This window comes from Myxocyprinus asiaticus, chromosome 19 (genome assembly GCF_019703515.2).
Source record: "Myxocyprinus asiaticus isolate MX2 ecotype Aquarium Trade chromosome 19, UBuf_Myxa_2, whole genome shotgun sequence".
Lineage (NCBI taxonomy): Eukaryota > Metazoa > Chordata > Actinopteri > Cypriniformes > Catostomidae > Myxocyprinus > Myxocyprinus asiaticus.
Genome location: NC_059362.1, coordinates 9,552,103 through 9,578,991, shown reverse-complemented (window position 1 = coordinate 9,578,991; position 26,889 = coordinate 9,552,103). Strand labels below are relative to the sequence as shown.

The window sequence follows — 26,889 nt, the reverse complement described above, 5'->3', positions numbered from 1 at the left end:
ATTCCTGTCATAAATGAGAACAGAGTGGCCAGTGAACTCCTGTTGTGCAGTTTTTTTTATGTGTGTGTGTGTGTGTGTGTGTGTGTGTGTGTGTGTGTGTGTGTGTGTGTGTGTGTGTGTGTGTGAGAGAGAGAGGGAGAGAGACAGGTGAAGATGAATAACTAAGAACATTATGAACCACTGAGATCCATGTGTTCCCTCATTTGGCACGGCCATTTTGAATGTTGCCAGACTAATTCGGAGCAATATTTGAATTTGAATAATAAAATTGCTCTTCGCTGCAATACAGAAAACTTCTTCGCTGATTTGAAAAGGGAACACAGCCTTTCTAAACCTGATACAGAGAATATCTAAACTTTATTCAAAGATAATATTACCATAATACAGAACTGTGACATGTATCACAAAAAAAGCTGAACAAAGTCTGGAATTCAGGATTGGTTTTAGTTTGACAAAACTCACCAAATTCAATCATTAGGGGTAAGTGGTATCAAGACACTCGTTACCAACTTTCTCTATCAATTCAGAGTTTGATTAGTTCACGAGTGCATTCACATGAATGAAGCGTGCGAGACAGCGCGATTCACATCTCATGATAGTCAGAAAGATTTACTTTTCCGCTGAATATGTTTATGAAAATTATGATAAATTATAAGAATTAAGCACAGAGGATCACTAGTAAATGATAAAGAATTTAAAGGCATTTACACAGCAAGAAGAAACATTGCTGCTGCTGCTAATGGAGCTTGAAAAAATCTGAATGTGATGAAAATATTAAAATGGATAATATATCGATGTGAAAGTAACTTTATATCGTTCCACAACAAGAACATTCAGGCTTGTAATTTTGAAAATTAAAAGCTTTAGTATTAATTTAAATTACTAACTTAATATCATTTAATACTATTAAACATTAATACACTATCGAATAATAAAAATGTGAGCAATTGGAAAATGAGTAGATTGTATGCACTAATAAAGACTTATTTGTTCTTTCTTTCTAGCAGCATAAGAAACAATAAAGACGTATTTGGTGTGCTAGCATGCTTTTATTGAACTTCAAGTGAAATACTGTATGTTCATGGTATCTCTGCCAGAAAATCATAATATGAAGGGGTTTGGGTGGCATTCACAGTTTTCTGATATATCTATAGTATATTGTGGAGTGATTAAGTTTTTATATTTTAAAATAATTCGATCATTATTGATATTGTATTAATATCTTACTTGAAATGATATAATTAGGTTTATTTATTTATAAATATTCATAAATATTTCATGGCCAGTGTGGGAAAATTATTGGGGGAAAAATTTTAGTGTCTTTAAACAAATGCAAGACTGCCAAAAATATGATTAATCTAAATCTGATTTAAACCCGACACAAAGCTGATCTAAACATGATACATAGATGATTTAAACCCAACACAGAGCTGATCTAAACCTGAAACAAAGCTAATCTAAACCCTACATAGCTGATCTAAACCCAACACAGAGCTGATCTTAACCTGAAATGAAGCTAATCTAAACCCTACATAGCTGATTTAAACCCAACACAGAGCTGATCTAAACCTGAAACAAATCTGATCTAAACCCGACACAAAGCTGATCTAAACCTGCACAAAGATGATTTATACTCAACACAGAGCTGATCTAAACTTGAAACGAAGCTGATCTAAGCCCAATACAGAGCTGATCTTAACCTGAAATGAAGCTAATCTAAACCCTTCATAGCTGATTTAAACCCAACACAGAGCTGATCTAAACCTGAAACAAATCTGATCTAAACCCGACACAAAGCTGATCTAAACCTGACACAAAGATGATTTATACTCAACACAGAGCTGATCTAAACTTGAAACGAAGCTGATCTAAGCCCAATACAGAGCTGATCTTAACCTGAAATGAAGCTAATCCAAACCCTTCATAGCTGATTTAAACCCAACACAGAGCTGAGCTAAACCTGAAACAAATCTGATCTAAACCTGACACAAATCTGATCTAAACCTGACACAAAGATGATTTAAACCCAACACAGAGCTGATCTAAACCTGAAACGAAGCTAATATAAACCCTACATAGCTGATCTAAACCCAACACAGAGCTGATCTTAACCTAAAATGAAGCTAATCTAAACCCTACATAGCTGATTGGTCTAAGATGATGACACAAAGATGATTTAAACCCTACACAAAGCTGATCTAAACCTGACACAAAGCTGATCTAAACCCAATATAACTAATATAAGCCCAGCACAGAGCTGATCTTATCCTGAAACGAAGCTGATCTAAACCTGACACAAAGCTGACTAAACCTGAGACGAACCTGATCTAAACCTGACACAAAGCTGATTTAAACCCGACACATAGCTGATCTTAACCCATCACAGAGCTGATCTAAGTCCAAGACAGAGCTGATCTAAACCCATCACAGATCTGATCTAAACCTGACACAAAGATGATTTAAACTCAACACAGAGCTGATCTAAACTTGAAATGGAGCTGATCTAAGCCCAATACAGAGCTGATCTAAACTTCTAAACCCTACACAAAGCTGATCTAAACCTGACACAAAGCTGATCTAAACCTGACACAAAGATGATTTAAACCCGACACATAGCTGATCTAAGTCCAACATAGAGCTGATTAAAACCTGAAACAAAGCTAATCTAAACCCAATATAACTAATCTAAGCCCAGTACAGAGCTGATCCTATCCTGAAACGAAGGTGATCTAAACCTGACACAAAGCTGATCCAAGCCCAACAGAGAGCTGATCTAAACCTTAAACTAGGCTGACCTAAACCCAACACAAAGCTGACTAAACCTGAGACGAACCTGATCTAAACTTAACACAAAGCTGATTTAAACCCGACACATAGCTGATCTTAATCCATCACAGAGCTGATCTAAGCCCAACACAGAGCTGATATAAACCCATCACAGATCTGATCTACACCCAACACAGAGCGACAGAGCTGATCTATACCTAGTCTCAGCCTCAGACGGCATGCCCACGGACTGCCCACAGTCAGTGCTCTAACCATCTGATGCACATAACACACAAAATTAGAAAACACTTTCTCAATGCACACAGCCCAAATCTTATTGGCTGGTTTGATGGAACTTCTGCGAGTAGAGGCAGACAGGACTTTTCATCAGTCCGCCTGGAAATGGAGTCGTGTTCACAAGGTTCCGCGTTGAAATAATAAGCACTTTTGAGGACAAAATAATTACCTGTTTTGACCAAGTTTGGCAGGTTGGTGGCATAAAATCTTTTAAAAATATTCAGATATTTGAGGCACATAGCAGAAAGTAAAGCAGATTTCTACAAGCATAACTGCATATTCTGGTTTGTTTACTTATGTCTGTGAAATGCTCTGTGATGAGGTTTTCAGTGCTATACTTAGGCTCTCTACACATTTTCCACTATTTTCCTGCTGTATTCTGTGCAATCACTCGCTGAGACTCCTGCGTCATTTTGTAAATTATTTCTTTTCCATGTCTGTCTTTTATTATGGTATGATATTTCACCGATAACCCCAGTCCTAAACGGCACTTAATGATAAAACCGACTTTGATTGTTGGCTTTACCTGTCACTTAGACAGTTTTTCCTGTCTTAAATGGCCGGTTTTTGGCCAAATTTAAGCTGCTATACGGCTCAGACCTTTGCCGTATTAGTCAAAGGTCTGGCTACGCAAGACTAATATACACCTGACGCAGAACTTATATACACCTGACAGAGAATGGATATTGATATGGGAGTTGGGAGGCATTTGTGGTTAGAGGAAATATTTGTGGCAGTGGTGTTTTTAGAGCTGGTAGCACAGTGCTCGCATTTCCTCTGCTGTTAACACAAAACAACTCTGGGCCAGTGTGATTACTAATCCGCCATCTTGTTATAAAAAATAACTGTCAGTACAGACTCTCCTTGTAAAATCTAGATTACTCTCAGTCCAGCTAAATGGAGTTTAAACTGCTTGGGTGTGTTATTGAACTGAGCATTCCAGACTGTAGTGTAAGAATATCTCCAAGAAATGGGACTCTGCTGTTTCTTTCTGGAGTTCTTACATTGTTTGCAATGTTTAAAGGCGGAGTCTGTCATTTCTGCACCACAAATGGCAACAAACAGAACTGCAATCTGTTAATTTGACAGGCACCAACTGGGCCAGACATAACAACACTGGCTCAACCAATGGCATGAGTTGGAAATCAGTCATTATTTTTACAGTTCTGTTTGGTGCTGAAATTACAGCAGCTTTCAAAATTTGCAAAAATCTCCCCTTGATAGAATTTTCAAAATCTATAAATAGCAGTGATGTCATCATAATTTTAGCATACAGGAATTATGATTGCATACTGAATTATGAGTTTCTCTACTTTTTTGTCTCCCTTCCTCTATACTTTTTATACTTTTTTTTACTAACTTTTCAAACTCATGAACTAGTGAATGAATTAGTGGTGTAACGTCTTAAGCAACAGAGAAACGCATCAGTTAACATAACATAACTCTGCTAGAACATTCTACTGTGAACTATCTTTACAGACAACTTTCCTAACTCTAATTTTGCCCAAAATTAACACAAGTATTTGCTGCCTTGCAGGCACTAGGATTTCATTTAATAAATGCAAATCTAGTTGTTAAAGTTCTTCCCCTCTGTTTTGGTAAATTAGTCTCCCCAAAGAAAGACGGTCTGTTTTCTACTCTCTTCTATTGCTGTTTCTCACTGTGAGGATGTTCTGGAAGAGAGATCAGAGTTCAGGAAGGTTCCTGTTGGGAGTTTATTGTCCGTCAGGCAGTTTAGCTGTTGTTCACTTTTGAAATCCTGTACTGATGAATGGAAGCACGTGCACACACACACACGCACACACACACACAGTTCATCACACACTTTCCGTGTGTCTGTAGTGCTTTAGTGAGTGAACTTCCTGCACCCCATAAGAAGAGTTTGCCAAGCCAAAATAAAATTGGAGAGTTAGTTTGTCCTTATTAAAGGTGAAGTGTGTAATTTTTTCGATGTTGAAATACTTTCTCCTATACCTGTTTAATGTGCAGAGTTACCTATACATGCATGCAAGCCAATTGTAGATTGATTATTGCAATTCCATTTGGCAATTCTAGTGGTGCAGAAATTACACAGTTTTAGTTTGTCTTAGTCATCAGATTACTGTTGAAATGTCACCAAAACTCCCTCTGTTTCAGATCATAGAGGATGGGCTGTATGCAATGTAAGGACAAAGAGGCAGCTAAGTTAACAGACGACCGGGACACCAGCTTGTCTCAGAGTGTAGTGGGTTATCGGTATGGCGTCGACCCCACGCCACAGCATTACCCCAGTTTCGGCGGGGTCACTGGGGTCACCGCCATTCCCAACTACAACAACTTCCACGGTGCTGGGGTCACGCAGGGCGTGACAGTCTTCGGAGGGGTCAACATGTCAACACACCAAGGAACACTCCGTACACGAGGAGGCACAGGTAGCACACAGCCACATAAATATAATGGAAATGTTCCTGACACATTTTTATACAGTTGTACACGCGCCAGTGCCCTGTGCATATCCGCATGTTTGAAAAGAGTCATTATTTTTGCAATTCTGTTTGATGATGCTAGTGGCACAGAAATCACATGCTTCAGCTTTAAGTAGACAGTATATTTGAAGATGAGTGTGACATCAATCCCATTTTTAATGCAGGGTCCGACATTTTGCATGCTCAAAATCTAGTGTGACTGCCCCTTTAGGGTCAGATCCCCAATTGGTCATCTAATGGCCAAGATCTCAAAGTTTTCAGTCATCACTTGATCTGTGGCATGAATCCCAGGGCTTTACAATCCTGCGCTACTAATTTTAGGTTCGGTTTCATCTAATGAAGGGGCTTTCGTTGCTTGTGTCCCATGGCCGAATTTCTCAAATCTTGTGGGAGTCATTTGAGGGAAAATGTAACAGGCGAAGCGCTCCCAAAACAATTCAAATGACAATATTTGACTAAAGATGACAACACACTGCCAGACATAATGAATGTGGCCATTGTCGATTCTACACAGCTCTGTTTATAAAATCCCTTTGGGAGATTCAGCCGACCTCAGATACTTTTAGACCAGGCAGTGTCCTTTTCTATGTGTCAGGGTGCATTCACACTAGAGCTGTGGTTCTTAAAACAGTATGTAATTGTTTTGAGGTAGTTTGTGGTTTGGGTTGTGTACAATTTACCCTTAGTTTATATCCTATTTCATAATAATAAATTAATTAAAAGTCATTAATAATAATAAATTATATATGTCTTTCTGCAAACAGGGCATTTCTACAGGGATATCTGTAAATAAGAACTTTTGCTTTTGTATGATGCTGCATACACAACACTAGGTGTCAGTATAAGTCGTATCAGGCAGCACAGAGTGCACCTTGTCCCACAAACAATATGCCCAACAGATTTGGAATTGTTTATTTATGATTTCAACACACACACACACACACACAAAAGCAATCACCAGACTAGGGCTGTAAATCGATAATTTTTTCGAAAACAAAAAAGTTTTCACGAGCAAAAATAAAAATCCTCCCATCATTTACTCACCCTCATGCCATCCCAGATATGTGACTTTCTTTTTCTGCTGAACACAAACAAAGATTTTTAGTAGAATATCTCAACTCTGTAGGTCCATACAATGCAAGTGAATGGTGGCCAGACCTTTGAAGGTCTAAAAAGTACATAAGGGCAGCATAAAAGTAATCCATATGACTCCAGTGTTTAAATCCATGTCTTCAGAAGTGATATGATAGGTGTGGGTGAGAAAGAGATCAATATTCAAGTCCTTTTCTTTACAATAAATGTCCACTTTCACATTCTTCTACTGTTGTTTTGGAGATTCGCATTCTTTGTGCATATCGCCACCTACTGGGCAGAGAGGAGAATTTATAGTAAAACAGGACTTAAATATTGATCTGTTTCTCATCCACACCTATCATATCGCTTCTGAAGACATGAATTAAAACACTGGAGTCATATGGATTACTTTTATGCTGCTTGTATGTGCTTCAAAGTTTTGGCCACCATTCACTTGCATTGTATGGACCTAAAGAGCTGAGATATTCTTCTAACAAACTTTGTGTTCGGCAGAAGACAGAAAGTCATACACATCTGATGTAAGATGGCATGAGGGTGAGTAAATGATGAGAGAATTTTCATTTTTTGGTGAACTATCCTTTAAGGTGTCACACATTACCACTGAAGCAGCTTTATTAAGAGTGTACAGTTAGAACATGTCTTACAGCATTTTGCCCCAGTATCTGATGGCCTGAAGTCTTAAATCAGTCAACATATGAGTAAATGATGAGAGAATTTTCATTTTTGGGTGAACTATTCCTTTAAAAAGTGACTAAATGTGATAAGCTGTTAATTACAAAAAACAAAAACAAAACAAAAAATTAATGGTTTAATCATTTAATCATTTTAATCTTTTAACGGCCTAATATTTTAATTTAGAAGTCGTAATTTCTGTTGTATAGCTTGTATTAGCAAAGCCAAATCCTTTCAAGTAACCCCAGGATCCTAGATGGGAATCACTGCTTTAATTTATACTTTCTCTCTCTCTCTCTCTCTCTCTCTCTCTCTCTCAGGTGTCACTCTGTTTGTTGCCCTCTATGATTATGAGGCTCGTACTGAAGATGATCTCAGCTTCAGGAAAGGAGAAAAATTTCAAATCATCAACAGCACGTAAGATTTCTAGTTTCAAAATTGTACCCGTCACCGCAAGTATTCATGACTGCGAGACTGTGTGTGTGCGTGTGTGTGCGTGTGTGGCTGCCTAACTTTGGACTAGGGGTTTACACCTAGTGTACTAGTCGATTAGCACTTTTGCCACTAGTCAGTGTTTTGGGTCTGTGGCAAATAGTACCTTGATTACCACACTTTGATTACACAAAGAGAAGCATGCATACTATTAAAAGATGACACCCACTACTCCTACAACATTGTTTAGTAAAATTGTTGGAATGACAGGAAGAGGAATTTACTGAATTGCAGTTCAAAGAAATTCAACACCATTGTTAATTAAACAAAAAAAATGAATGTCATAATTTTTGTCTTGTGTTAAAATGTGCTTAAAATGTTACCAATATTTCATTTCATTTAATTTATGTCAAATTCATTTTCATCTGTTTTACTCTGACTAAATGACATATAATTTGAGTCTACAAAATTAACATTTTAATTCACGGCAATGTACAAAGTGACAAAAACAGACCAAACTTTAACCAAATATTTACATTTTACATTTATGCATTTGGCAGACGCTTTTATCCAAAGCGACTTACAGTGCATTTATTACAGGGACAATCCCCCTGGAGCAACCTGGAGTTAAGTGCCTTGCTCAAGGACACAATGGTGGTGGCTGTGGGGATTGAACCAGCAACCTTCTGATGACCAGTTATGTGCTTTAGCCCACTACGCCACCACCACTCCATGAAAAATATTGAAATATAATTTTTCTTTTTTTTTTAAATGATAAACTACATGTTACTTATTTAAACATGTATCAAACATATTAAGGACTAACTTTTATTATGAAAAAAACTGCCCTGAATACCCAAGCTCCAAAAATAATAGCACATAATGAATATGTTGAAGTATTAGCTACTTTTTAGAAGTTAGTCTGTTGTGAATTCCTCACGTTAAGACAGGTTAGGATATTCATTACGTGTAGCACGTTTTTAAGGAAATGACGTATTCACAACCCAGGTAGCACATTCTCTCTTAGATGTCTGTTTTAGATCTTTTCATCTGGAAAGCATCAGTAACATGCACATTAAATAGACGTCTCATCTTCGTTATTTTTGGCAATCAAAAGCCCTTTGTCAACAAGCATTTTCATCAGTAATTTAGTTGACGAGATTAACTCTGTTCAACACAGTTGCACACTAGAGGAATTTCATTTAGACCGGCACAGGTTTTGGATTTCTTTGGATTGGATTATTAATTACTTAAGACTATTACATAACGTAATTACAGGGTATCATTACTTTTGACTAATTATGCCTATTCATACATTCCCTGATAAGCAGAGTGCATTATTTCTCAAATGAATTGGCACATTTCTCTAAACTAATTTTAATAGTCAAACCAACATAGCACTGCTGTCAAAACAGATTTTAATTTAGCCATTCAACACCACAAAATGTCTATCACATTGTTTTCAGATAACTTCAAAACCATTGTCAATTCAATTCAGAAATGGCATACAACCTAGCTGCACATTATGCAATAATTAGTACACTAATTTTCAATTAAGAACATAGCAAGAGTGTGTAGCAGCACAGTGTCCTCTGCTGTCTGCTGGCGATAATGCAACCTGCATTGCTCTCTACAGCATCTCCTCTCCAGCCATGATAATATTATAAAAACAGCGCCTGACATTGTGTATGTGTCTGGGCAGTAAGTGCACACAATCATTGGGAGAGATGAGAGAAGGCTTTCTTGGAAACGATTTTGTGTGAAGAGCACAGGCTATTTGAGATCCGTTAGTGGAGAGAGCTATTACATGAAGGGCACATTAAAACTAGAGAACAGAGTGTTATCGAATAAATGGGACATTCACATAAGTACACACCAGCTGTAGGCAGATTGTTTTTCCACTCTGTCTTTGCTTGTGTGTGTGTGTGTGTGCGTGTGTGTGCATGTGTGTGTGTTTTAGATGTTAGTGGAATGTGGTTTTTTTACTTGTGGTGTTTTTGCAGACTTTTAAAGGTTTATAGGAGACTGAGGCGAGACAGTGACAGACACACTGTGAGTGAGTGATCATTCCTAACAAATAGGAATGGAATAACACTTTTATTTTGAATGCGGTTATCACATTTACAAAATCTGACATTACTACTGTTTTCAGAAACCATGAGATTAATCCGAATATTTTTTCATTGCTCTCTCCTTCCTTGCAATATATGTTCAGTATATGCATATGTTGCATGTGTTCAAGAATAGTTTGTATTTGCGTTTCTATAGAGCTTCTCCTCGCCATTGTTACCTTTAGCTTGCTCACATTGTTAGTCAATATGTTCTGTAAAACTGCTTTGGAATAATATGTATTGTAAATTTAATTGAAAATGTTTCTCTTTAGGTGCATACATCTACTGTAGCATTAATGATTTTAGATGTACTATAATAAACATTAATGAATTTTAATATAATGAACCGTAATACTTCAATAACTTTTTTTGGCATTAGTAAAATGACAATATAAAGCCAAGTAATCCATGTTGTAAACAACATGCTGTCTTTATAATATTGTGTGTACTATTTTTCTCGCACAGTATAAATGTCTTTGTAAACACGGGTCCCTCGCAAGGAGATCATCATATTTGGGGATCTCTGGCATCAAAAAGTTTTAAACCCTCTGATTTAAAGTGATCGCTCATCCTAAAAATGCTGTACGCAATGGACAAACAAATAAAAAAATAATTGGATGGATATATCAACAGATTAATGGATGGATGATAGATTAATGGATAAATCAACAGATGAATGGATGGATGAATAAATAAAAATATGGGCGAATGGACCGATGGGTTGATGGATGGATGAATAAATCAACAGATGAATGGAAGGATGAATTAATAAAAATATGGGCAAATGGATGGATGGATGGATATATGAATGATGAATAAAAATATGGATGGATGGATGGATGGATGAATGAATAAAAATATGGGCGGATGGATGGATGCATGGATGGATGGATGGATGGATGAATAAAAATATGGGCAGATGGACGGATGGGTGGATGGATGGATGAATAAATCAACAGATGAATGGAAGGATGAATTAATAAAAATATGGGCAAATGGATGGATGGATGGATATATGAATGATGAATAAAAATATGGATGGATGGATGAATGAATAAAAATATGGGCGGATGGATGGATGCATGGATGGATGGATGGATGGATGAATAAAAATATGGGCAGATGGACGGATGGGTGGATGGATGGATAAAATAGTAAAAATATGGGCAAATGGATGGATGGATAAATGAATAAAAATATGGGCAGATGGATGGATGGATGGATGAATAAAAATACAGGCAAATAGATGGATGGGTGTGTGGATGGATGGATAAAATAGTAAAAATATGGACAGCTGGATGGATGGATGAATGAATAAAAATATGGGCAAATGGATGGATGCATGGATGGATAAATTAACAGATGAATGGATGGATGAACTTAAAAAAGTAAGGGCGAATGGATGGACGCATGGATAAATGGATGGATGAATGAATAAATATACGGGTGAATGGATGGATGGAAAAATCAACAGATGAACAAATGAATAAAAATATGGGCAAATGGATGGATGGATAAATCAACAGAAGAATAGATGGATGAATGAATAAAAATATGAGTGAATGGATGGATAAATAAATATAAAAACACAGGTGAATGTATGGATGGATGGATGCATGGATGAATTAATAAATATAAAAACAGGTGAATGGATGGATGAATAAATCAAAAGATGAATGGATGGTGAATAAAAATACGGGTGGGTGGATGGATGGATGGATGGATGGGTGGGTGGATCAACAGATGAATGGATGGATGAATTAAAAAATATGAGCGAATAGACAGATGGATGGATGGATCAACAGATGAATGGATGGATGTTTGAATAAAAATATGGGTGGTTGGATGGATAAATAAATATGAAAACACAGGTAGATGGATGGATGGATGAATAAATCAAAAGATGGATGGATGGTTGAATGAATAAATGGATGGATGGATAAATCAAATGATGAGTGGATGGATGAATAAAATTGTGGGTGAATAGACAGATGGATGGATGAATAAATCAAAACATGAATGGATGGTTGAATGAATAAAAATATGGGTGAATAAACGGATGAATGGAGGGATGCATGGATGGATGGATGGATAAATCAGCAAATGGATGGATGGATGAATAAAAATACAGGCGAATAGATGGATGGATAAATCAACCGATGTTAGGTGGATGAATGAATAAAAATATGAGTGAATGGATGGATAAATCAACAGATAAATGGATTGATGGATGAATGAATAACAATATGGGCAAACGGAGAGATGGATGGATGGATGGATAAACAGATAAATGGATGGATGAATGAATGAATAAAAGTACAGGGGATGGATTGGTGGATGGATGGATGGGTGGGTGGGTGGTAAGATGTATGGATTGATGAATGGATAAATCAACAGATGAATGGATGGAAGAATTAATAATAATACAGGCGGATGGATGGATGGGTGGATATATGAGTATATAAGCGTAACTGAGTTTGTAAACTGTTTCTTTTATCTAAGCTTCCATAAAATATTCTTCAGTGTCACTCTGATAAGAAGCTTAAGTGTGTGTGTTTCTCTGTATCTCAGTGAGGGTGACTGGTGGGATGCGCGCTCTCTCACTACAGGAGGAACCGGCTACATTCCCAGCAATTACGTTGCCCCGGTGGATTCCATCCAGGCTGAGGAGTAAGTCTTGGATCTGTCTGTGTGTGAGATACACTCACATTTTCATTTGAACAAACCAGCTGTGTTCAGGGTGGGGGTGAAGTGATGTCATTCTAATCACTCCCACTTTAACTCATAACCCTCTCAGTAGTATGTATAACCAACCTCGGTCCTCTCTAAATAAATCCAGCCTTGCTCCAAATCCGTATGACTTTACCGAATTCACTATTCACAGTCAGGCATGATTACTTTAATCCATGAGTGAAAGTGTCCAATTACAAGCTGGTTACTAAGTAAGTAGTATTCAGCTGGTCATGTGATTGCAGCCCCCATGAGGAGACCCTCTCCATGTAGAATAAAACAGCTTTTATTATGTTACTGATATGACTGAACTCTTCATCTCATGTGAGTGCTCATGATTTTATGTATATGTTTTAAAATTACTATTAATTTCTATAGGAGATAAAAATGACTGAGTGCACCTTTTAGGACTGACAGTCTGAGTCACCATTCACTTTTATTGTATCTTTTTGCCAAGCAAGGAAAGGCAAAATGTAACCCTCAGTCACAATTCACTAACATAACATTTTGTTTATCACGTAAGAAGGTCATGGGTTTGGAACAACTTAATGTGAGTAAATGATGACAGAATTTCCATTTTCTGGTGGAGTATCCCTTTGAAACAAAGGTCAGATAAAGTAAAAACAGAGCAGGGCTGAACAAAACATTTAATGGTGGGATTCCTTCCTAATTTCTGAAGTTTCAGTATGGATTAATGATGTCTTATTAATGATGTCAGGGTTTTTTTCATTTAATTTTCAACAGCCAGACTGATGTCAGCTTCTGGCTCAGTCAAGCATGCTTAACTTTAACCAGAGGGAGATGTTTGAATTGCAAAAAGAAAAATAATTTTTATACTCAGTATTTTTGTCTTGTTTTCCAGCAAAAATATCTAAACATACTTAAAGGGATAGTTCACCCAAAAATGAAAATTCTCTCATCGTTCTCTCTCATCATCATGATTTACATTATTTACATTTACAAATATACATTTAAGATACACATCTGGAGATGTTTTCTGCATCTTACAGATGTGTTCTGATAGCTTTTGGATCTTTTGTTGGAAACAGTTATCAGACTGTGTGCCCCAACCAGACCTAAGATAACCAACACTGCTAATATAATACTTAGTTCTTCATTTGAATTTTGACTAAGGACATCTTACTCTCTCTTTCTCTTTCTCTCTCTCTCTCTCCCTCTCTCTCTCCTTCTCCCTTTCCCTCTCTCTCTCTCTCTCTCCCTCTCTCTCTCAGCTGGTATTTTGGTAAGTTGGGCCGCAAGGATGCAGAAAGACAACTTCTTTCCATAGGAAACCCTCGTGGCACCTACCTGATCCGTGAGAGCGAAACAACTAAAGGTATTACACGGTTTTACAACACCATGCACTGCACTGCACAACCTTATTACACTACACAACACCATTTATTGGCTGTTTCAGTTGTGCGTCTGTATGGCAGGTGCCTTCTCTTTGTCTATCCATGACTGGGACGATGTAAAGGGGGACCATGTGAAGCACTATAAAATCCGTAAGCTGGACAGTGGAGGATATTACATCACCACCAGAGCTCAGTTTGAGACCCTTCAACAGCTGGTCCAGCATTACTCGGGTAACACATACACGCGATTGTCATTCCACAGATGTAATACATAGAACTTATCATTAACATATTTCTTAGCTGCAAGTCTGCACATGTAGAATTATTGTTTCTAAATTTTGTGCTCTCAGAACAGAAACAACTGTCTTATATTAATGGAATATCTAAAAACATGTTTAAAAAAAAAACTGTGTACAGTAATGCACTTACAATGGAAGTCTAATGGACAATCTTAAAGGAGCAGAATAAATCAGATTTATCAAATTCATTCGAAATAATAGCCATAGCACTTAAACATTATACACATCAGCATGAGACCCCAAACGCTAAAACTATACGAAACATTCAAAATAAATCAAATGTATACCTTTCTATCTTGCTACAAAATAGAATAAAATCAAATTAAATAAATAATGAACTGAAAATTAAGAATCAAAAACAGGGGACCTGGGTAGCTCAGCGAGTATTGATGCGAGTTCGAATCCAGGGTGTGCTGAGTGACTCCAGCCAGGTCTCCTAAGCAACCAAATTGGCCCGGTTGCTAGGGAGGGTAGAGTCACATGGGGTAACCTCCTCGTGGTCGCGATTAGGGGTTCTCGCTCTCAATGGGGCGTGTGGAAAGTTGTGCATAGAGTGCGGAGAGTAGCATGAGCCTCCACATGCTGTGAGTCTCCACAGTGTCATGCACAACGAGCCACATGATAAGATGCGTGGATTGACTGTCTCAGAAGCGGAGGCAACTGAGACTTTTCCTCTGCTGCCCGGATTGAGTAACCGTGCCACCACAAGGACCCAGACTGTGTTTTGCCGCTTTCAGTGTTGCACTGATTGGTTTTAAACACTTCTAAAGCAGTGTTCCTATCATCCACCTACAAAAGTATTCCCACCACAAAAAGGATGATTTGACAATTTTACAGATTTTTTACTTTCACTTAAAGGTGCACTCAGTATTTTTTTCCTCATTAAAAAAGTTTAACTCAAAGACATGAATTGTAATTTTGCAATATATGTAGGAAATCATGAGCACTCACATTCAAATGAAGACTCCAGTCATATCAGTAACCTCATAAAAGTTGTTTTATTCTACATGGAGAGGGTCCGCACATGGGGGCTGCCATTTTAAAATACAATGCGATATTTAATAAGTGTTTTAATACAAGCTGCACATTTCTGCTTTTAAACCTTTTAGACTTCCAATGTAAGTACTTATATGTTTTTGTGTTGTAAAAACTGAGGTATAAATATTTACTTGAAATATGGCATGCCGTGAAATACTGTGGTATTTGACGTCATGTCACAAATGTTGCTCAATGCACTATAATTGTATTTATTATCACTGTAAGGCATATGTAGACATGCTACTAGACCTCTTAGCAGAGGCATCCTGTGTTGGTTTATATTCCTAACTGTGCACATGCAGTGCTCTTGCAGCATCCTGTAGGAGGCGCAATGCTCCAGTCAGTTAAAAAACCAGACCAGTGTCCGCATAGCTCTCGCTCTCTCTTTCTCTTTCTCTGTCAATAGAATGTGTGTTGTCTATGCTCCAGTTAACATATTGACCGTTAATGCATCTAGATTGAGTAGTATGGATTTAGATAGTGTGTGCCTTTTGCCTCTTACATTAACTCCCATATTGAGCTCAGAGAGCAAACATGCACACAGATGCTCATAAGAAATTTTGTGTCAAGATGACATTAACTGTTGTGTATCAGCGCCAATTGCTGTGTTTTCTGCTATTCTGAATTTTGTGAATTTCAGGGGTCATGTTTGCTATAGCTTTCACACTTTCCTATCGTTGACCATCTTCACTTTCAGCAGCTTGTGTTTGTTTTCTTAATGCTTCTTTAGGTTGTTTTAAACCCAAGTTTGATTCCACTGCCTTGCTCTGCATATGCATGCATCATCAATGTGTTTTTCCACCGTGGGCTCTAGCTCTCCCTTTAACACTTAAGCTAGGTAATGATCTAAGAGTATATGGTGCCATAGAACAGAACAGCACCGAAGTGCCTTTCAAGGCCATCTTTGGAACGCTCCCCGGCAGCTATTTTTCATGGATGCAAAATGGCGTACGAGTACAGCTGCTGTCTACTGTATTTGAATGGGGAAAGATGGAAATCTCTAAAATGGTTGGTCAAGATTATGATCAAATAACATATTTCAAATCTGCAGTAAAATCTGACAACAATGGTACCATAAATTGTGCTTCTTTAGCTCATATCAAGCAGTCAGGACTTTCTTGGCTACACCCACCATATTGGGTATTCTAATTTCTCCCATTAATTTTAATACAAGTTAGTTGTGCACCAATCAGAAAACTTGAGGCAGATACCGACCACCGATATTTCAACACTGTGATTGACTGATACTGATCCGATCACTGATATTTATTTTTAAAAGACCGGCATATTCACTGAATTACAGCATGACTGAAAGTGTAAATTCGTTAATGCTTACTTGCCAATAATGAACCCTCCATTGGCCGCAATGTCATGCTTCGAGGGCTGAGCAAGTGCTCATTCATTCGAGGTTCAATGTATGTGTGATTTAGTGTGTGCTGCAATTAAAAAAAGATCGGCCCTGAATCTAAACACCATTGGCTGATCACAGATTTAAAACGCGGTTCACTTCCGTAAATTTGATCATATAGATGTCATACTTGAAGTGTGAATGTGTGAACCGTACTTGAGTCCATATGGACTGTACCACAGAGCCCACCGTTTTCAACTGGACTTCGGTGCGGCTCCATGGTGCATGCCCAATTTCAGAAAACAGCATTTACACCAACCAACCTAAGCAAACCCTGACGTCAGATTGACTCGAGTTTGTACCAAAAGCTGCTTCACACTTGTTTTGATTGCTTGGTCTGAACCTGAACTCCACCCAAGCTAGTATTTGATTTCAAACTGCGGTACATTAATGTCAACATAAGTCTCACTGTGAGTAGCAACGGTAGCTGTTTACTACAGTAACTACTGTAGGTCATGTCGGAAGTAGAAAAGACAAGATAATCCCTTTGTTTTAATTACCAAAATGTAACATTCACAGAGCAACACTTGTGTTTGTCTGCTGTGGTTGGAATGCAAGAGATGCAATGAATACAAACTGTTCACCAAAGGCAATATTTGTGGAGACAAGCAGCTATGAGAAATGCTAGTAGAGGCTCACTTCCAAAAATTAGGTCAGATTACTTTCATACCAATTGCAAACCGTACTGGAGTCCACCGGAACTGTACCACAAACACCATCGAACTCATTTGGGTGTTGTTCCTTGGCACGTACTTCAAACTACAAATCCAACTGAGTACCAAAAGAACCGAGCTCTGGCATCAAAAGCTCTAGTGTGAAAACACCCTGAGAGTTGACACTGGCCCCAACCTTAAAACTATAGGAAAGACACCTGGTGTTTTTGCTCTTTTTCACTATAATGGGATTGTTTTTGCTCTTTTTCTTCTCACAATGTCTCTGGGTGCATGTTTGCACGCTGTATCCGATTTGTTTTGTCGGACTATGTTAAACGCTTTTATTGCCATGTGTGAGAAGGCTGATGGTGTTGACGGCTCATGTGGCCGGATGCATGCTCTGGTCCCTCTAAGCCCAGAGCAGATGGTACTCAATGGCTGCTTCCTGAAATGATATGGTGCAAAGTGTTCTTTTATCTCAGTTTTACAGTCCAGGGTAAACATTGCTGTGGTTTTGTAGGAAAACGCCACACATATACACACCCCCACAGTCCTGTGTTAAATGTCAGAACATATCCAATTAGGATGCCCAGTACTATGGCCAATCAATAACTCAAAAGAGTAGCTAAAAATGACACAATATCAGAAAAAGCAAATACAATTTTTTTTTTTTAAGGTTAGTGCTCTATGGAGATTTAATATTAGTGATGTGCACGAGTAATCGTTTAATCGAGTACTCATTCTGCACCAGCTATTCGACTATTAAAAACACTACTCGAATATCGTAAAATAGATTTTTTTTTGCACATTTGCCTGCCGTGAGCAGCGCTGAATACTGTACTTTCTTTCTGAATCTCTCACCAAATCTCACAGTTACAATTGAGTTGCCCACTGGGGGGCACTGTGGATGTTTGTCGTCAAGGTGTTGGATGAGAGAAGAAGATATGATGCCGTCTGTACTTTTGAAAGCGAAGCATAGTGCAGCACTAGCAATACTTATAATATTTGGATTCTTATTGATTTCCACTCTATTGATATTCAGTTCTTGTTGGAGTCATGAAAATCAACAGATGAAGATCTGCTTATATGATGGAAAGAAACTGTGAAGCGGTACAAGAAACTCGGAAGCTTATCAGACCAGTATGTGCATATGTGAATTAAATCTCTTAACATAGGTAGAGCGCATTTTATAAAAAGCCCACCTTGACCAACTTTATTTTTTTAATCTTAATTTTTTTCTTTATTATAAATGCACAAGAAAAGCATAGTTTGTTGAAGTTACCTTATTTTGAAATCATTCTTGATAATGTTTGTAAATAAGACAAATGATAAAGTTCATGTACATGTCATAGTTGTTTTTTTAACTACATTTCTGTGGATGATGCAGTCAACATAGGACTGCATCATATCCTGCAACATCTGGACAGACCAGGGACATATGCAGGGATCCTTTTTGTGGACTTCAGTTCGGCTTTCAACACCATCATCCCATCTATATTCCGGACTAAATTAAACCAACTCTCTGTTCCCACCTCTATCTATCAGTGGATCACCAGCTTTCTGACAGATAGGCAGCAGTTAGTGGGACTGGGGAAATTCACTTCCAGCACCTGTATGAACAGCACTGGTGTCCCCCAGTGATGTGTGCTCTCCCCACTATTCTTCTCCCTTTACACAAATGACTGCACTGCCAAGGACCCCTCTGTCAAGCTCCTGAAGTTTGCAGATGACACTACTGTTATCGGCCTCATCCAGGATGATGATGAGTCTGTATACAGAAGGAGGTTGAACAGTTGGCCATCTGGTGCAGTCAAAACAACCTGGAGCTGAACACACTCAAAACAGTGGAGATGATAGTGGACTTTAGGAGGAACACCCCAACATTGACCCCGCTCACCATTCTGAACAGCACTGTGGGCAGCAGTGGAGTCATTCAGGTTCCTGGGCACTACCATCTCACAGGACCTGAAGTGGGAGACTCACATTGACTCCATTGTGAAAAAGGCCCAGCAGACGTTGTACTTCCTTCGCCAGTTGAGGAAGTTCAACCTGCCACAGGCGCTGCTGATACAGTTCTACTCAGCAGTCATTGAATCTGTCCTCTGCACTTCAATAACTGTCTGGTTTGGTGCAGCTACGAAATCAGACATCAGAAGACTACAAAGGACAGTTCGGACTGCTGAGCGGATTATTGGTTGCCCCCTGCCCTCCCGTCAAGAACTGTACACTTCCAGCGTGAGGAAAAGGGCTGGAAAAATCACTCTGGACCCCACTCACCCAGCCCACTACCTTTTTGAACTGTTGCCTTCTGGCCGGCACTACAAAGCACTGAGCACCAGAACCGTCAGGCACAGGAACAGTTTTTTCCCTCAGGCTATCCACCACATGAACAGTTAAAACTGCTCCTTTGAGCAATAATTATGTGCAATACACAGCTTAGTCTATTTATATTTATCCAACATATCCTACCCCATCTGCCATTACATTCCTTTGCACTATCTGTATATAACAGATTTATATTTGTACATTTTACATATATATTGTCTTATTGTGTATTTCTATATATACATATGTTTTCTATTCACTTTGTATTTTTGTTCTATTTTTTAATGTAAATTCCATGTGTAAGCATACTTGACAATAAAGCTCATTCTGATTCTGATTCTGATTTACAAGTAATCGATTACTTGTTTTTTGTGGGTAAGAATACTCGACTGTACGTTTTTTTGAAAAAAATATTATATTACAAAACCTACCTCCCTTCCTAAAACCTTAAACCCAAACCTAACGAATAATGTCATAAAAAGCAAATGTGACATAAAAACGCAATTGGTGAAGAAAGCATGTAATTATTATTTTTGTTGTTGTTGCTTCTAAGACACTTTCGGCTCAAGTGTTGACTCTTCAAGGCTCGTACTACCATGCAATTTGATCACGCTCGAACAAGCTTATGAATGTGGCTGATTAGTATAATTCCTTTTAGAGAATCAGGTGTTAAAACAACATAGAATGTGTGTGCAAATAAACAACATTATCAGTGGGTGTTTATCATTGTTAGTGAATTACTTCTCACCTGAAACTGTATTCTGCTTTCTGTAATGCTTCTGATGCTTTTCTTTTCGCTCTTTTTGACTGTTCTCCTTCTGTATTTGTATATGTGTGCTCAGAGCGGGCAGCAGGGCTTTGCTGTCGCTTGGTCGTCCCTTGCCACAAAGGGATGCCGAGGCTCACTGACCTGTCTGTCAAAACCAAAGATGTGTGGGAGATCCCACGGGAGTCACTGCAGCTCATAAAGCGCTTGGGAAACGGCCAGTTCGGGGAGGTTTGGATGGGTACGGCCCCTCCCAATGTGCTCGGCAACAACCAACCAGAGAGGGAGATGGAGTGAGGTCATACTGAGGGTCAGAGTTACTCTTAAAACGTTTGAATATACAAGCAACTTTATTTGATACAGGGTTCCCACAACTTTTGACGATGAATTGCCATGATTTTGCCCTTGACATTTACAGTCATTCATGATTACAGATTAATAATAAGAAAGAGGCCAGCTAACATAAAAACAAAAATAGAAATCTACTCTTCTTGTCTGGGCCCATTTTGCAGCAAATAACATATTGCTGTTTAGGCTGCTAGAATATTCAGACATCGTACAGTGACTGACCTCCTCAGAACAACACAACCGCCCTTCATCTCTCTCATTGCATGTTCCGTCGTCATCCCTGTAGTTAACCCCTCTCCCCCTCCATTCACCCCCCTGTAGAGAGTGCAGATGGTTTGTGCTTTATATTAACGGGTGTGTGCGTGGTCTACACCCCTGATACGGTGGGACTTAGCCATGATTCCTGGGAAATCGCCCGTGAGTCTCTGATGCTGGAGGTGAAGCTGGGGGCAGGGTGTTTTGCTGATGTTTGGTGTGGTAAGACAATCGCCTCCTCTCCCACATACTCTGACCTCCACTCAAACTGACAACATAGTTTAACTGAGGGACAAACTGAAGCTCATTTTTTTAATTTTGACAAGGTTTTTATTGTTGTTGTAAGTACACCAGTGATAATTTTGTTCATGTGTAAATGAATGGAGGTAAGAATAATTAATGTAGGTTTCAAGTTGAGACATGAGTGTTTCTTATGACTAATGCATGTGTTTGTGTATGTAGAAGGCCCAAAACATACTCTACGCAAGTGCGTGAACGCAGTGGAGCTACACAAGCTTGATTTGGTGTGTTGTGAAATGTGTCAGATCACAATTCATAGCACAAAGCAAGTACGTGTTGCATTCTCAGCGTTACTGCATTACTGTGAACTGTCCGAATCTCTTGTGAATTTTCTCTTTCAAGTCAACTACCGTAATGGCGGAGCAACAGTTTGAAGAGAACATTTCTGAGGAAGTTAGTTAAAGTCAGTATATTTATAGGGGTCAGTCACTGGCTCAACATGTTGTTTATAAATGATGATGAAAGCCAAAATATTAAATTCTATTGGTAAATATTTATTAAATAATCCATTGTTTTGTAGAGGGGGGTCAAAATGAACATTTTCACCTATGATTTTGAAAGCAATACCACAGGGAGAAAAAATAGCCTTAGAAAGGTGGCAGCATCAAGGAAGGTCTGTTACTGAAATCAGTTGACTTCAGCACTCTTTGTTCATTGTGTCCCAATGGGGTGAGTCCAAACATGGGAAAATACACTTTTTTGCGTTGCTTTTTCAAAGCTGGAGTGCTTATATCTCCAAAATTATTAAAGATATCTTAAAATCCTTTTAGATTTTGATTCTGAACAAACTTTCCTTTTTTATCTTCATTTCTAAGGCCCTATATGGTTAAATCCCAGAGAGATGGGGCTTTCAATGTGTCTCCATTATAAAATTGGTAAATCTTACCCATTTTCCAAATCTGAGCCACATGGTATGAAGCTAGTTTTTCTTGTCTCACAAAAAAGGCCTGAAGTACACAATGTTGAAACTAAAACTGAACCTTACCTATTTATTAACATAGAAACAATAATGTCCAAAAATACACTATTGCTCCAAAATCTTAGGCTAAAATTTGTCATTTTGAACCCCTTCTTCAAACTTTGTAAATATTGTCCATGGCATTCAATATTTTGGCTTTAACTATCATTTATATTGATCTTTCTTCAGAAAATGTTTTAACAAAATCAAACATTTCCACTGGGGAAGTTTCTGAAATTTGGTTGATTAGACATTAAATAACCCTACAGCAACCTTCCTGAATAATAGAGCTGTTCAGCCTTGACGTCAATTTGTAGGCGAACCGGAAAATCGAATTCGCCATGGGTTCCCTTGGGATTTTCCAATTGGTTTTTATAATGGGGTTTTTGAACTAATGTGTAAATTATGGTCTGTGGTAAACATTACTTGACGATATGTTGACGTTTTGTTCTACAACATAAATTACCCACAGTCATACCTCAAACATGAAAAAAGTATGTAATTCAGTACAGCTTCAAAATTCACGTTTATACTGGCGGCCAAAAGTTTGGAATAATGTACAGATTTTGCTGTTTTGGAAGGAAATTGGTACTTTAATTCACCAAAGTGGCATTCAGCTGATCACAAAGTATAGTCAGGACATTACTGATGTAAAAAACAGTACCATCACTATTTGAAAAAAGTCATTTTTGATCAAATCTAGACAGGCCCCATTTTCACTAGCCATCACTCCAACACCTTATCCTTGAGTAATCATGCTACATTGCTAATTTGGTACTAGAATATTACTTGCCATTATATCAAACACAGTTGAAAGCTATTTGGTTCGTTAAATGAAGCTTAACGTTGTCTTTTTGTTTGTTTTTGAGTTGCCAAAGTATGCAATAGACTGGAATGTCTTAAGGTCAATATTAGGTCAAAAATGGCAAAAAAGAAACAGCTTTCTCTAGAAACTCATCAGTCAATCATTGTTTTGAGAAATGAAAGCTATACAATGCTTGAAATTGCCAAAAAAAAAATGAAGATTTCATCCAAAGGTGTATACTACAGTCTTCAAAGACAAAGGACAACTGGCTCTAACAAGGACAGAAAGAGATGTGGAAGGCCAGATGTACAACTAAACAAGAGGATAAATACATCAGAGTCTCTAGTTTGAGAAATAGACGCCTCACATGTCCTCAGCTGACAGCTTCATTGAATTCTACCCGCTCAACACCAGTTTCATGTACAACAGTAAAGAGAAGACTCAGGGGTGCAGGCCTAATGGGAAGAATTGCAAAGAAAAAGACACTTTTGAAACAGAAAAACAAAAAGAAAAGGTTAGAGTGGGCAAAGAAACAGACATTGGACAACAGATAATTGGAAAAGAGTGTTATGGATCTTAACCCCATTGAGCTTTTGTGGGATCAGACTGTAAGGTGTGTGAGAAGTGCCCAACAAGACAGCCACATCTATGGCAAGTGCTACAGGAAGCGTGGGGTGAAATGTCACCTGAGTATCTGGACAAACTGACAGCTAGAATGCCAAGCATCTGCAAAGCTGTCATTGCTGCACGTGGAGGATATTTTGATGATAACTCTTTGAAGTAGTTTAAGAAGTTCTGAACATTTTTTTCAAATTGTAATAGTAATTTTTCACGTTATTAATGTCCTGACTAAATATTGTGATCAGTTGAATGCCACTTTGGTGAATGAAAGTACCAATTTCTTTCCATAAGAGCAAAATCTGTACATTATTCCAAACTTTTGGCCGCCAGTGTATGTTGTAGAACAAAACGTCCATATATCATCAAGTAATGTTTACCACAGACCTTATTTTTAGCAAAAGTTCAAAAACCCATTATAAAAACCCATAGGAAAATCCTGAGGGAACCCATGGCGAATTCTCTTTTGGATTTTTGAACTACAAGCTGAACAGCTCTATAACACATCCAGTTTAATGGCCCAAAATTATAAACAAAACTCTATCGCCCCCTTTGGTACCGATACTGTAACGCATGACCACACGTCAAGTATGTTCAGCCGATACGCACTTCGGCAATACATTTGCTACGCACTCACGTCTGCTTTCGCATACTTGCATAAAGTATGTTTCTGGCCTTATTAATCCCAGTTGAGATGGGTGTGCTTGTGCGCACATCTCTCTCTCGCTCTCTTCCTCCCCGCCCTTCCATGTAGATATGCATCCCAAAGTATCTCCTAGATTTGTCTTGCCTTTAGGACACTGCTGGCATTTAGTTGTTAATGAGCAGAGGCACCCAGATCAGTGAATGTGTGTGTGTGTGTGTGTGTGTGTGTAGATGATACAGTGTTGGGGAGAAACAAACTAAAAATAGTGATGCTGCAAACTTAAAGGTGCTGTTAGTGATTTAAAATGTTTTAATAAACCTTTTTACAGCACTTCTAACTTCATGTAGTGTAGATTTTCCAGTTAAAAGCTATTTTTCCCATATATATAGTAGCTATTTATGTGAGTTTATAAGTTTAATGTTGTCACCCTAATTGATATCTTGATTGTTTTTGTGCCAGATTTATCCACAATATTCCTGAGTCCCATAACGCTTTGCGGGTGAAACTTCCAGTTAAGCGTGAACAATCATTATGTTATGTACTAACGCAGCATTAAAAATGACGGAAACTTGAGAACAAATGATCACATGATTATAGCAAAGCGATATTGTTCTTCCTCACATATCTGTTAATGATTATGGATTTCAGGATGGTGGCCAAATATCGCAAATATAGAAGCATTTTAGTTATTTTGTTGAGTCTTTATCCATCAATAGAAGAACCTGAGCAGCTGTAAAGTTGGACATGTTTTGAGAACTGTAGATAATTATGGTTATTTTAATGCATATATTGAGTCTAGTCAGAACCTGAAGAGTTTGTTGTACCGAGATTATGTACTTACTGCAGATACAGGGGAGGTCCAGACAGCAGGATGCTCGTGTATTACAGGACTCATGCGATGCTACTGTCACGCTGCCGTTTTTCGGATAAAATACAAATATTTGCAGGAGGTGAATGTGAAGTAAACTCAATCTAGCTTTATAATTGTTAGTTCACACTGTATAATTTATCCATTTAGCATCACAGCATGAAAACAGTTGAAAACATCGTCACTACTCACAGACAGTTCAGGTAAAACACTGTTCCATTTTATACTCAGTATTATACCACGGGTCTGTTGAATGCTTGATTCTGATTGGTTGACAGACTTTCTAAGGTGTGCAATTATTTTTCAAGTAAACGCACAGCTATGAAGTAGTTCCAGGTCTCGACCGCATAACGGTTCCATATCACTTCGCCAAATTATTTCAGTTATTTCAAAAGAGTCCTACAGGCTACCACAGCAAAATAACCAATTAAAACAAAGTAAATTGGTTAAGAACGTCAAACAATGTCTAAAATATCCTACACATTGAGACTTGAGTCGCGACCAACAAATATAGCCGCATCCCCATGACTTGATCAATACAGTTTCTATTATCCGAAATAACTTTTAATGTTTAATGTATTTAGCTCTAATCAGCTTCACATAGCTATAGTGGAAAAAAGCACAGTGCTACCCCTACCCCCTCTTTCACTCTCACACAAACTCTCTTGGTAGCAAAGTCAGCACTCCCCCTCGACTCACTGCGATTGTAAACAGTTGTTTAGCAATAGAAAAGCTATATACAAGAATGACGACACTCGCTGCTGCTGAGACTTAAACTTACACTTTGGCAATTTGAAGCAATGTTATTCCTGATGAGAGCCACTTTAAACATAGGCAGTTCAAATTGTGATCTCTCTCAGTTTCTCTCCTTTTCTCGCTCACACACACACACACATGCCAAGAAGCAGCGCATCCTCCGTTGCAAGTTCTAAAGTGATGTTTTCGAGCTAGCAACGAAGGCTTGAGCTGTATCAGAGCTACAGTTGATACACTTGATCAATACAACAATTTCTATATTATCTGAAATATCTGTGGGAAACACCCCCCCTCCTCCTCCTCTCACACACTCCTGGCCACGTGGACACAGACATTATACGCATACACACGCTTTTCTCATGAGAGAAAAACAGAGCTGTCATGTCAGCGCACTCCTGCATCTCAGTAGGGTTGAAAAATTTGTTAAGGTTTACAACGGAAATTTGGCAACACTCGCTGCTGCTGAGAAGTACTTAAACATACATCTTGCCGATTTTGAAGCGATGTTACTTCTGACGAGAGCTGCAACAAAAAAGGTAATCCCAGAAGCAATCTCTCTCATTTTCTGAGTTTCTCTCTTTCGATCCCTCAAAAACAAACTCACACACATGCACAAACACACTACCTCATTATCCAGTAAGTCCTTGAGTAAAGCAGCACAAGCTTCGCAATCCTCCATTGCTATTTCTAAAGTGAGGTTTTTGAACTAGCAACGAAGGCTCGGACTGTATTAAAGAAAGACGCTGAATCCATGACGAAAGAAAGTAGTTCCTATCATAAGAGGGATGAAAATCAGAAATTGTCTTGAGATAAAACCCTGAACAATGTCTTAAAGGAATAGTTCACCCAAAAATGAAAATTTGCTGATAATTTACTCACCCTCAGGCCATCCAAGATGTATCTGAGTTTCTTTCTTCATCAAA

The 26,889-nt window shown here is 38.3% G+C and overlaps 1 protein-coding gene across 4 annotated transcripts in view; it reads left to right on the top strand.

Annotated features, from left to right (window-relative positions):
- The window catches only part of LOC127410012 (tyrosine-protein kinase fynb), a 99,676-nt gene that overhangs the window by 55,361 nt on the left and 17,426 nt on the right, over nt 1-26,889 (top strand). For 2 of the 4 annotated variants that reach the window (XM_051644988.1, XM_051644990.1), the window contains 7 exons: nt 5,200-5,474; nt 7,616-7,712; nt 12,410-12,508; nt 13,801-13,904; nt 14,005-14,154; nt 20,489-20,653; nt 21,082-21,237. In XM_051644988.1, the coding sequence (XP_051500948.1) occupies nt 5,210-5,474; nt 7,616-7,712; nt 12,410-12,508; nt 13,801-13,904; nt 14,005-14,154; nt 20,489-20,653; nt 21,082-21,237 (1,036 nt within the window). In that variant the 5' untranslated portion in view covers nt 5,200-5,209. The remainder of the gene's footprint in view (nt 1-5,199; nt 5,475-7,615; nt 7,713-12,409; nt 12,509-13,800; nt 13,905-14,004; nt 14,155-20,488; nt 20,654-21,081; nt 21,238-26,889) is intronic. The other 2 variants (XM_051644992.1, XM_051644991.1) reach the window with 2 other exon arrangements.